This window comes from Strix aluco, chromosome 3, assembly GCF_031877795.1.
Source record: "Strix aluco isolate bStrAlu1 chromosome 3, bStrAlu1.hap1, whole genome shotgun sequence".
Lineage (NCBI taxonomy): Eukaryota > Metazoa > Chordata > Aves > Strigiformes > Strigidae > Strix > Strix aluco.
In genome coordinates this window covers 107,724,233-107,737,787 of record NC_133933.1, presented here as the reverse complement: position 1 = coordinate 107,737,787, position 13,555 = coordinate 107,724,233, and the positions used below count along the sequence as shown (strand labels likewise).

At 35.2% G+C, this 13,555-nt stretch overlaps 1 protein-coding gene across 1 annotated transcript in view; it reads right to left on the bottom strand.

The window, feature by feature from the left end:
- CSMD1 (CUB and Sushi multiple domains 1) overlaps positions 1–13,555 on the bottom strand; it is a 1,278,503-nt gene that overhangs the window by 1,037,742 nt on the left and 227,206 nt on the right. Inside the window, exon 2 of the mRNA XM_074819927.1 lies at positions 7,583–7,799. Within this exon, the coding sequence (XP_074676028.1) occupies positions 7,583–7,799 (217 nt within the window). The remainder of the gene's footprint in view (positions 1–7,582; positions 7,800–13,555) is intronic.

Below are 13,555 nucleotides of genomic sequence, written 5' to 3'. Positions count from 1 at the left end.
TTCCTAAGGAGTTTTGAGAATAAAATGAATGTGAGACCTCACGGAAATTAATAATCTTGAAGTAAGTGTCAAAGTGTGTATATATTGCTACTATGCCAAATCATGAAGAGATTAGAAGCTTCAGAAACCATCACAAATGAAGGGAATATGAAAAAACAAAACCCTCTCAAAAAAGCATGAAACGCCAAACTGTGTACTGAGCAGTGTTTGAAAAAAATCTTGAAAGTATTTGTAATTATGCAGATTACAAACTCATCAGTCTGACAGAATCAAAGAGGCTTTCCATAAAATATTGTAGATCATGTGAGGTCCCTGTGTACATCAAGCAGACATCATACCAATGAAGACAATTTTCTTATACTTGGCCAATACTGAAGTAACATTTAAAACTTATTCTGAGATTTCAGGTAGAGAAAAGATGTAAACTGAGCTATTCAAAACTCAGGTACATATACAACCATACCCACACTCACAACTTGCAATTTTCTGTGATTTTGTAGCTCAAATACTGGATAATGGAAACCCAAGGTGTTTGTTCTCTTTGTAAAATAAATAATCTAGGAATATATGGGTGTTTGATCATAAATATCATTATGTATGATCATAAATATGATTCTTTCAAGCTGAATAGTTAATTATTTGTACTATATCCATACACAATAACGAATAATGAAGGGAGGCAAATATGCACCTCATCTGAAATCAAAGATCTACTGTAAAACATCGTGATGTGAAACATTTAGAACCTATTCATAAAGAATAACATTTCTTTCTCAGCAGGCTACTATAAGGTATCTTTAAATACTGAGCAGTGCTTCTCTACTTTATTAGAAAGGTGTTTATATACCTTTTTTTTTTTATTATGCCCTTAAATCAAATTTGGTTGTATAGCTATGAAAGAGTAAGATTACCTAGCACATGCTAAAGTTTCTAAAATTATAGAAATTAACATTTTATGGAGCTACATCCCAACTCTCCCCTTCTGGCTCCCTTTACTAGTAATACTTTTGATGGTGCAACACTACAAAGAAATGCACAAAATCACTTCTGTCACTTATACAGGTCCAGTTGCAAAGTATGAAAGAGGCAAAAAAGCGACACCTGTATATTCTCTGAAGATGTACTATGGCCAGTTTCCAATGAAAATAAGAGATCTACCTCCACAGAGGACAAAGAAATTGAGCATAGCTATATTTTCATTATGGTGAGTGTCACATTATTTTTTTGAAGAAAAACATGCTGACTTAAACGAATACAATGTAGACGCTTTAAGCAACTGATGCAGAATGTTGCAGTATAAATTCATGCATTACTTTAACTTGTTGAATGAATCTAATCTTTTTTTTCCAAGAAATAATAGTTCCTTAACTGTGAAATGAATTTTCTTAGGTGGGAGTTCAAACAATACTCCATGGTTTTTTGAAAAAAGAAGTATTATATTCTTTTACAGTTGACCATCGTTTAGTATCAGCCTAAAACATGTAATTAATACGGCCTATAATTCTTGGTGAAGTAGCTTGTTGTTAGTAAGCAGACTCCTTATTTGACTTTATATTTAATAAATTTTTCATTAAATCTTTTTAGTCTGTAGGCTTGCTAACAAAATTAGCAAGCTTAAGATTTTGAATAGGGAGGCTAAAAATTTTGGGCATAGGATTTTTGCCTTTTACCACCTGTGGAAAAAAAATTGTCATATATATGAGCTTGAACCTGACAGTACTGCACACATAAATTATCTTTCCTTCCATTGAATGCTCTTTTCATGGTTGGCAGAAACTATCTGTCAGTATCCTGTTGATCAGGTCATAGTTTCCTTTCTTTCCTGAGATAGCTGTGGATATCAATGAATCACATTTTAGCCCTAAATGATTCCTTCTTCTTAATACTTTAATAGGTGAAAAAGCCAACAAAAAGCGGAGCAATAGTCATTGATAGGCATCTCTGCTGACAGGAACTCAGTAATCAATTTGCATAATAATAGTTTTCCTTTTCTTACAGATGTACAAAATACCAGAATACCCTGCTGAAATTATTCAATAATCTCATGTTACAAATTTGAACACTAGCTCAGTTTCTGTTACTTTGTGCTGTGTTCTTGGAAAGCTTTGGCTGGAAAAAAGATGGGTACTATACTTATTCCTATACTTTTTCTTCACAAGATCACCAACTCACAGACACACAAAAATCCTATACATTGAAATCAACTCGTAGAAAATTATGTACAGTAAAAAGGAAAAAAAATTGACATGATATTTTCATATGGAAGGAAAAAAAAAAGAAATAAAGAATTGTAAACTGCACAAAACTCTCGCTGCTGCAGTGTCAGCAGTTCTGTAGAAAAGTCAGTCACCCCCTCATTGCTTCACTCTTCTCTTGATCCTGGAGAGAAGGAAGATAGAAATCGTTTTCCGAAGAAACAGACAAATAATGAACAACCAAAAACCAAACCAAAACAAAACCAAACAAAATTTTAAAATTTTAAAACTGGTTGAATACATGACAAATCTTGGTTTGTTAAGATAAAAGATATTTAATAGTAAACAGAAGCACAAACTTTAACATCAGTGAAGTTTTTTTATCTCCGTGTTTGGATTAAGAAGTGCAGAATATACATATGGTTCATTGGAGACAGGAAAAAGAGAATACTGTGAAGAATTATTATTTAATTTCTATTATTTCTACATGATTCAGGAAAGCAGAGGGACCATGTTGCTATTTAATTACATTGTATACATTACATTCTAATTATGCTTCTCAGAAAATATTTGGTAAGCTTTATTTTATTACATGCTTCGTTAGCAACTTCCATCATTTCCATTACTGCATTATTACCTAGGCTGCAGTAACCTGAATAATGCTTAGAAGGCCTGAGAAACCATCAAGACAAGCAGACATTTCAAAATCCCTTTTCAAATAATGTGCATCATGTATGGCCAAAATAACTGTCAGCTGTGTCAGCAAAACATATTCATGGCTGTACATTTGCATCTTCCCAATTGTGTATATAATATAATTAGCGGGTTTTCTGTGTAAGAAAAAAAAAAAAAATTGCTTGGAATCAATTTTTAAGAGTTTTTCAGGACTGTCTGAAAGATTGAATTGATTATTTGGAAAAGATTATTCCAGACTATATTGCACAGATCTTTCTTAACTAAATCAGAAGTAAACTAAGTGCATGATACTAAAAAAGTAACGTTTACCAACAGACACTGTAACACAGAGATTACAGCATTTGTACAGCATACATACATATTTGACATAGAAAAAATGTGGAATCTCAGGCCATAAACTGAGATGAAGACAACTGCACCTACAAAGTCTCAGTTCACCATGTTTGTAACTTTCGAAGTTCAAGATCTTAACACCCCATTCACACCCCACCTCACTTCTTCAGCAACAGAGGTTTTGATACAGGCACTTCTATTTACCCAGTCCTGTTATGGTGTCCTTATGACTCTCTGTGAAACCCCTATTCAGGAATTCTACATTCAGGAAAAGAATACTGTAACAAGACTTATGCTAAGACTAATGAGCATTTTTCTCTTTTCAGCTGTGGAAGATAAGCATGTAGTATAACCAGCCCTGAAGCGACTTTTGAAAACCATAAACTCTTGAAATGTCTGTTTTGAATTCTCTTGCTCGTGGCAGATAATGTATTTATTGGCAGTACACAAGTCAATAGGTCAATATTGTCAGTTCATATCTGCCTATTCACTGAGCTTCTTCAGAGCTGGCCTGTGTCCCTACTCCTATGTCCTGTGGATGCATTTCTTTTCTATTTGAAAATATTATCAATTACTATTTTAGCTAATACATACAAACAAAGAAAAAAGGCAAAATAAATATTTGCTAGCACCTGAACTACTGAATATAACTCAGGGAATCCTTAGGGAAACAATCTACAATGAATACAACTGAGTACTAAATTTGTTGTCTCAGTGCACCACATCTGGATCTCTTCTCCACAAGAATTTCATCCATATGAATTCTGTGTGCTGATAGCAAATGACAACTCCTTTATTATTTAAAATGCAAATAAAAAATATATTTTACATCTTTTCCCAGCTTAATTAGAATTTGGTTGTATTTTGAAGTCTTTCCCCATCAACTGATAATGCAAGACTTAAACTTTACAATAAGTTTTGTTTCAATAATGTAGAACTGAGACGTGTGTTTTGGCTATAATATACGGTGAAATTAATTATCTAACGAGTCTTAATTGAATAAATGAATATACAGTACCCTACAAAGCATTATCATAACAGGTAGCATTATCATAACAGGTAGCATTAGACTTAAAATTTCACTTTTTCTTTTTTATATATATCATAGAATCCTAGAATATCAGGCTGTTAAGGACCTCAAGGGTCATCTCATCCAACCTTCCTTGGCAAAAGCACAGTCTAGACAAGATGGCTCAGCACCCTGTCCAGCTGAATCTTAAGTGTCCAATGTTGGGGAATCCACCACTTCCCTGGGGAGATTATTCCAATGACTGATTGTTCTCATTGTGAAAAATTTTCCTCCTGTGTCCAATCAGAATCTCCTCAGCAGTAACTCATACCCAATACCCTTTGTCTTTTCCATGTGATTCCTTGTAGAAAGGGAGTCTCCGTCTTCTTTGTAGCCACCCTTTAAATACTGGATCATTGTGATGAGGTCTCCCCTAAGCCTTCTCTTCTCAAAGCTGAACAAACCCAATTCTCTCAGCCTTTCCTTATATGGCAGGCTCCCCAGTCCTATGACCATCTTTGTGGCCCTCCTCTGGACCCTCTCCAGTCTGTCCACATCTTTTTTGTATAGCAGGGACCAAAACTGAACACAGTTTTCCAGGTGTGGCCTGACAAGTGCTGAGTAGAGTGGGGCAATGACTTCTTTATCTGCTGGTGATGCCCTTGTTGGCTCAACCCAGCATGGTGTTGGCTTTCTCTGTCACTGATGCAGCACACTGTTCATTCTTACTAAGCTTGTTGTCCACCAGGACCCCCAGGTCCCTTTCCACAGAGCTGCTTCACAGCCCAGTAGATCCCAGCCTGTGCTGCACTCCTGGATTATGTTTTCCCATATATAAAACATATATATATATATATATATCAAAACCTGTTTTGTGTTGTATGAACTTTACAGTGATAAAAATAAAGCAGCCATAGCAATCTTTTTAATGAGAATTTTTGATGGCAGATCTCAGTAATTATACAGAATGACAGAATGCTAGTTGGGTTTTATCTAGAAAAATAGGAAGATGTAAAATAGCACTTTTTAGAGGCCTATCTTTTGTTTACATTGTTCTTCCTGCTACTATCTTACTTCTCAGCCTCTTCATAACATAGCTTACAACAGTCTATGATCACTACCATGTGTAATTTATCCCTTAAATCTCTATATGCTTCAAAAATGCACTAAAAGAGGTTTATATACCTCTTACTTATACACCTTATATATAATTATATACCTGTTTCGCTTTTCTTCCTCCACACAAACAGCTTAAAACAAGTTATTATTTTCCCTTATCATTTCAATACTTTATATATATGTTTCTATTTTCTTGGATTTTACAATCAATGTGCAGTGAAAGTATCCTGGTGCACATTTAGCATACAAAAAGGTCCTTCAGGCAGCACAGTAAACTAGTGGAACATACTATTCATTTTTATCCAATTTTGTTCTAGCAACTAAAAAAAACTATACAAAATACAGGATTAATGTTAATTATTATAGTTTGTGAGAGCTATATAGTTATATAGCTATTTTTAAGGAAAATCTCCACATTTTGCATGATGGTTAAAGAAATGTAATTACCCAAAATCTAGTCGAGTATTTTTATCTATGAAAAAAAAAGCATACCCTAAAGCAGAAGTTCCAAGATTCTCTCTTGCATTTTCATTGTCAGCTAAAAAAACGACTATAAATTACCAATATCTGCTGAGTTAATTGTCCTGAAATGTGCAGTTGTAGAGGGGTACACCTGTGAATGTGCTTTGTGCAAAAAAAGGGTATGTCATCGCGTATGAGACATGTCAACAGACATTTGTCATTCAAATTCAGCTTTTTTAACCTCTGCATGCTGCAAAGCCAACAAATGCTTTTTTTCCTTATAATACTATTTATGAAGGTAACTAATTGGCAAACAGAAGAGGATTAATAAAATACCTGTTTCACTGCTGGAAGTTGGAAATTAAATCCTTGTTTTACTGAAATCAGTGGCAATTACAGTGACTTAATTGGGATCAAGATTGTACTTAGGGATTTCTGTCTTCTATGCTCATACCCACAGAACATCAGTTGGTGCTCTTTCTTGAAACAATTTTCTACTAACAGATTAGTGCAAAACAAGCAGGTATGGTAGCTATTGATAATAAAAGCATTTGACTGAAAAAGAAATATCAATCCTTGTGCAAAGGTGATACAAGTACTAAAAGTCAATTAAGTACAGTAAATGAAGCACATACACTGCAACTCAAGCATCAGTAGCTGTGTACTACCTTCCACAGTTTTCAAAACTTTTTGAACTGAGTCAACAGTCAATCAGAACATTATTCTTGTGAAAAATACATGATACCCACTAAAATGCAGAACAAATTGGTGATGTTCCCACATTTGTTTTAGCAGTATACTGTAAATCAGCAGCATGTAAAAGAGTAATCAGGCAACAGAACTGACAGCAGTGTTTTACAATATTCCATAAATCTCATGCCTGAACAGAAAATGACAGAGCAGCACCAATAGTGATGTTTGTTTTCCAACTCTGCAGTCCAGATCCATCAAGTGACCGAGGAGCACAAAACAAGACACCATTGAAACTAACGCACAAAAGTCTGAAGTTGTGAAAATCTTCAAGATGGAAAAGCTTACATAAAGCCTCTTTGTAACCTCAGTGGTATTTGGACATATAAGACACACCAGTTTCTGACCTTTAAAGGTCCCTAATTGCTTAATAATTGTATTTACTTAGAGATGGAGAAGAATTTCAATTTTGGCAAGGTCAAACAATTTACAGCTCAACTCATCTGCAAGGCAGGCAATAGTCACCTGAAGGATTTAATCTGATAAGCATTTCCAGAGGTTGCATAACACTCACTGAAACTGTGCCTCACACAAACTACTGTATTGCCCACCACTTCTTCTGTGCCACATTTGGTGAGAGATCCCAGGACGAGAGATCCCAGCAGCATATCCATCCTCTAATTCAAATATCGTAGGCACGGTAGAAAATTAAAGCATGATCTCAGTAAGAGTCCTTTCAAAAAATGGGAACAGTGCCTTCAGGAAAGGGTCCCTGGGCCAAATCTCGATTCCGTCAGGGCACAGACAAATAAAAATAAGCTACTGCAACGTGGGATGCTCCTGTGCTGAGGGCCTTAACCAAAACTGACCTTGAACTGTACAAATTTTAAGTAAAACTGATGCCACTAGGGCCATAAAGATCTGAATCTTGGATTAACATCTTCTGCTGTGAGATCTTGAGCCACTGCTATCCCCTTGGCTTTTTTTATTATAACATATCATCAGAACGTATATTCAGGAGAGAAAGAGAGAAGAGTAAGAGAGACAGAAAGAAATGAAGAAAGAAAAGCTACCTTACCTCACTTTTAAATTTCCTTGCTGTGGCTGTCCATCATAAATTGACAAAATATCAAAATCTTCCTCGAGGGCAAAAGTATGAAATGACAATTGTATCCTGTTACGTTCTCCTGTGATAATGATCCATGTGCAGTTGGCATAATTTGGATAACCATGAGGAAATCCAGGGCTTTCTATAGTACCATTTGGTCCCTGTACTAAGCCTCCGCAATTCTGACCTGAAAAAGAAGAACAGAAAATATGTATTTTGGTGTTTTTCTCCTCCCCCAGTATATTTGCTTACAAGAGTAACTGTATGTAATCTTAATTTTATAATATTTTTTCTAGATTACAAACACCTAAATTGCATTTATACCATTCTTCCCTCTGGATCCAAAACCCCCATTGCTGGATTTTCTGAGATACCTACCATTTTCTTATGCAATGACTCATTATTTGAGGTTATGTAGTATTAACAACATATGACTTCTTAATCCAAATGTGAAATTTTAAGCATTAGTCTTGATGCCATAAATTCAACAGACTGACAGTTTTAATGCCAGAGAGTGTTCAGAGCTTTTTGGTGAATGCCATTTATAAAGCTTTATATAAATGCTAAAGTATTAGTTTCTGCTGTTCAGAAACATACTTTCAACATGGAGAACAAAATGTAGACGCACATTTATTATACATTCTGTTGCAACCAGCATTAAGATTTTTATACTTTGAAAACACAGCAAAACTTCTGTGGTGTAAAATTTTTAGTGCCATGTGTATTGTGATCAGGAAAGTGTTAAATTATTTTTTTAGGATTCTTAAAAAATAACACTAAGCGTTTACTCAGCAGGCATTTGTGTGTGGTTTGTACATCCTACAGACCTTGTAAGGGTATGGTAGCTCATTAACGGGAAGTCCTCAGCAAGAAACCCTGATTTACAGTGCACACTCTTGCTAATTTCCTGCTTGATTTTGTTGATCCCACATACCACAGCTGTACTGGCTCAGAGGTGGAGGGAAGAGTTAATGAAATATTTGAACAGAGAAAAGTTTAAGGACATTCTGTGCACTGTAATGCTTGGATTATTACATGCATTTTAAGCACTTCAGAACAAGTATAATCCCAGCATTTTATTGTTATACCTAAACCAGAAAAGTATTTCAGGCTGCAATTTTATTTTTAACTTCCCAGCAGCAGGTCTCTGAGACTGAATCTTTCAGAGCAGTGCTGTCAAATGCTTGTGGGAGGTTTCTAAATCTTAATAAAATTGATTTAATAAAAGGGATTTGCTGCTAAAACTAAAGAACTAATAAGTAATCATTTTCTACTAAATTTCAAATATAACAAAAACTCTAATGAGGAGATAAAAAGGCTATGGGGATTCAGGAGCCCTTTAAAGTAAAAATCTTCTCTAGTATATCAATGAATTGATTTGCATTACTTTAATAAAACATGGGTATTATTAAACATTCCTGAAGAAGGAACCTATTACACCATGAATTTAGCATGAAAGTTTCAGCTATGTACTATTCACTGTAACATGTCAGTGTTCTTGCAGATGCTTTGCATTGTATTCCTCTTCCTTACAACCACAGTGGAAATGTCATACAAGTGTTACAAGCAATTTAAAATAATTTAATTACTACAGAAACAATGTTCTGAAAACAGAAAAGTTTATTATAGTGACAGCCCACCTCCCTAATAATTTAACGAGCTACTTCATGTCTCCAAAATCCAGAAGCTGGTTTGTGTAAATCAAGTACCCCCTGCAAGTTGCACGGCACAGCAGCTTTCCCATCACTCTGGTGGGAAAGGGTTTCTTTGAAAGAGGAAATCTATCAAGTGCAAGTTAGCAATTCATCTAAAATCTATCAAAGACAGAACCACCTTTTAGCAGCAGATATTTGTAATTCTGGTGTATAAAGTATGTAATACACCATGTGCAATTGCATATGTAAATGCAATTGCATATGTAAATGCAATATGTTAGCTACATCTCTGACTTCCAGGGAGACAAACAAATTACCCCTCCAACCTCTTAGGGAACCCTACAGCTGGCTTAAAGTAAGACCAAATATTGATGGGGTAGTAAGTGAGCCCTCCCACCCCGAAAATGGCCATAAATCAGCAGCTTCCTTACAGAGGCGCTTGCTACCTACTCACAGACGTTTTTGCAACTGTCAGTGATTGCTAACAGTTTTATTCCAAAAAGTGTTTTATACTCCCTACTGTAGATTCAAATTACTGTGCATTATTCTCTTGGAAAACAAACAAACACTAATGATAAATAAGGCAGTCAACATTTTACCCCTGTTTAACTTAAGCATTTCTTACCACCCATAGCCCTTTCTTTCTCGTTTGCTTTTGCTCTCCTGTATATAACCCTCCAGCTCTGAAATTATTCATAAACATGCTGCCTATTCACTTTGTACCCATGAAACACGGGGCAAAAAGAGACTCATAAAGAAAAATTACTACTGTGAAATGCTATTTAAGTTTGTTCTTAATTTTATATGCATATATATATTATTTACTTAGTGTTCAGTAAAAACCCCAACAAAAATCCTAGAAGAAATTTAAAACACAGTTAACTCCTAGTAATCTCATTGCTCCACTTTGTCAATAGCAAAGAGGATCTCACTTCTGAACTAAGAAATACACAAAGAGACTTTAAGACCTGTGCAGGCCTGGAAAACTGACATCCTTCTAGATCTGTCCGTGCCCAGCTAAGACATGAAGCATATTAACCAAGCAGTATTTGGAAAAAAGGATCAGCTGCTATCTGTGTAATACCTATTTTGTCAATATATGTAAGTCTAAAACCTTCAGAACTGTCAAATGTTACACCTCTGCCAAGGAATAAATTCAGCATCAAATCACTTAAGAGAGATTCAGTAGGAGGATATACTTGGAGAGCAGGAATGAAAAGACTTATGGGTGACAGGTGGCAGCAAATTAGGTAAGAGTTGGCAATGCAATATCCCACAAAAAAATGAAGTTTCTGACTTCAGAGACACCACAGAGCAGAAGGAGGACATCAATGAGATCAATTAGGAATACTTTGTTTCTTATTGGTGCCTTAATTCAGAAAGTGTCAAAAAAGTAAAGAAACTGAACATACTGACAAGAAAATATTAAAATAATATGAATATCAGCAGAGCTTAAGTAGTTCTTGTGGGCTGAATGTAAGCACAGAAGAGAAGGTAGGCTGAATATGACTGAATACACCCTAAAAAGATCTACCCATACAATTCACTTTAGCTCTGGCCCTTGCATCAAATAAAAAAATAAATGTTGCCATTTTTCACAAGATGTGCAGTCATTGATTGAGTACAATATCAGTACACTGAATTATTTTAATATTAAAGGTGTATTAGACTGCCAAAATTTTATTAGTATGACACCGCAGTTGTTTATATGAATATAAACTACGCTGTTAGCATTAATTTTCTGTCAGATGTTGTCTGTAAGAAGATATTTCAGGACAGCTATTTTAACTTTATTATATAAAAAGTGTAATTTAAGAAAACTGATGCTCTTGGTTTGTAGTTGAAAATCGTTTACACTGAGTTCAGCCTTATTTTATCTTAGGAAGGTTCTCTGCATGCCCCATACCAACCCTATTTGCACCTGCTCAGGCTCAACATTTCTCAGTTGTGATCCCTAAATGAGAGCTCACCAAGACAACTTAAATTACTGCAATTTTGCCTTAAATGCTGAGGTCAAATGGGTAGTAGAATAACTAAGAATCAGTAGAATTTAAGTACCGCTTTGCCGTAAGATTTTGAATAAGACTCACAAAATACCAACTTACAAAATATTTTCTAAAAATTTGACTTGTATTTTTCTAGGCCTCTATATTTATCATAACTATGTTTATCATCCCCTGTTTTCCCCTCCTCCTTTCCCCTCCCCCCCATTTACCAGTATCTAATAATTAGAACTAACAAAGTACAGATTCACTGATTTTTTTTTTTTCAAGTTTCAAATGCTTCTACAAGAAACAAGCAAAAAGATAACCACTTATCTTGTAATTCATAAAGTATTTTGTGGAAGACTGGTATAGTTATACACATATACAGATGTATATGTATATACATACATATACATATTTACATAGAAAGCAATTTTTGCAAGATATACGGATTTTGAACAAGCAAACTATAAAATGTATCAAAACTAACTATAGCAAAGTCAGTGATGCTAAAGATATTTTGAATAACCATGATCATGAAAACGAAGTCACATTTATTCTTGTGACTGTGAGTAACATCTTCCATCCTGCAGCTACAGAGGAACTCAGCAACTAGTAGTGAGGCTGAGATGTCTAGCAAGACTGTATTTCCCTCATTCTTTAAAGCAAATTCTAATATGAGTTACAGTTTTATTAGTAAGTTTAATAAGAACAGCTGTGCTCAGCAAGATCAAAGGCTCATTGAGCTTCATATCTTTTCTCCAACAGCAAGCCAAAGGAGGTACCTAGGAATGACTTCCACAGAAAACTCCCCTCCCCTTCAAGATCTGCATCTCAGGGATTTCTTAAAAGGAACACATTCCAGTAGCCTTGTCTTTCTGTTTAATAGCCCTTGATAGATGTCTTTTCCATGAACTCCTCCAGTCATCCCCTGAGTCTATACTAACTTCTGGAATCTTTAATGTATTGTAGAAGCAATCGTAAAACATGAAAAACCCTTCTTTGTCTTTGTTCAGCAGCTACCATCTGTTAGGTTCATTTGATGCCCCACTAAGTTTTTGTATGAAGAGCGAACATACAGATGATTCTTATTGATGCTTTCTATGCCACTTACCATCTAACTGACCTTTATCACGTACCAGCTTTTTCTTCCCAAGTTCAATAGTTCTACTTTATATAGTTGTTCTTTGTACTACAGCCATTTTATCACCTTTCTCTGAACCTTTTGCAGCTTTCTTATACCCTTCATGAGACAGGGATATCAGAACTTCTTGTAATGTTGAAAATGTATACACATCATTTACACAGTGATATTTTTAATCCCTTTTCTGTTCTCCTATTAATTTGATCTGTTCCTTTGCTAAGGTAAGCATTAGCTTGACATCGTTATAGGACTATGTATTTTAACCAAGATTCCTTTCCTCCAGAATTACAGGGAGGCTAGAGCCTGTCATTTTACATGGAAAATTAGGATTTATTGCAATGTTTTCCCCCTGTAGATTTCCCACAGCTTATAACTATGTGCATCACATCACATCACATTCATCTACTCTGAATTTTATTAACTACTTCAACATCCCCTTACTTGATCACACAAGGCCTTTTTTGTAATTCTTCACAATTGGTCCTCATCTTCATTAACTCATAACTTCCTATCATCACAGTAACTTCACTGCTTACCCCCTTTTGCAGATAATTTATGAGTGTGCTGAACAACACAGATGCCAGCACAGATCTCTCTGGGATGCCATGGTGACTCCCTCCATCATAAAAAAATGGCCAATTTCTCCTATCCCTGAGGCACAACTTTTAGCCAACCTTTTAGCAATGTATAGACTTCTTTATGCCCTACCTGGCTTGTTTCCTTTACAGTCCTTACTGGGGAGCCTTCTTCAATGTCTTTTGGAATTCTTATCACCTTTATCCACATTCAGGCTGACTTGCTCAGAGAACTCCAATAGGTTTGAAAAGCATATAATTTTAAAATAAAACCTTGAGTCTTATTCAATATATCATATTTAACCATTTGTCAATCAAATATTTTCTTTAATAGTTTCCTAACACAAGATTCAGGTGTTCCAGCTTTTAGTTCCTTGACTCCCCTTGGTCCCTTTTAAATATGGGCATCTCAGGTGAATTGAAGCTGGCAATTACATTAGCAGTGCAGCAATTTTTTCCTTGATTGTCTTTTAAACTGTGGATACCACATGGTGCTTGTGACATTACTGCTTATTTTGTCTGTTTGTTCCATAACCTGTTCTACTAATTTTTGAACTTTAAACAGATACACTGAGGAATTTTCC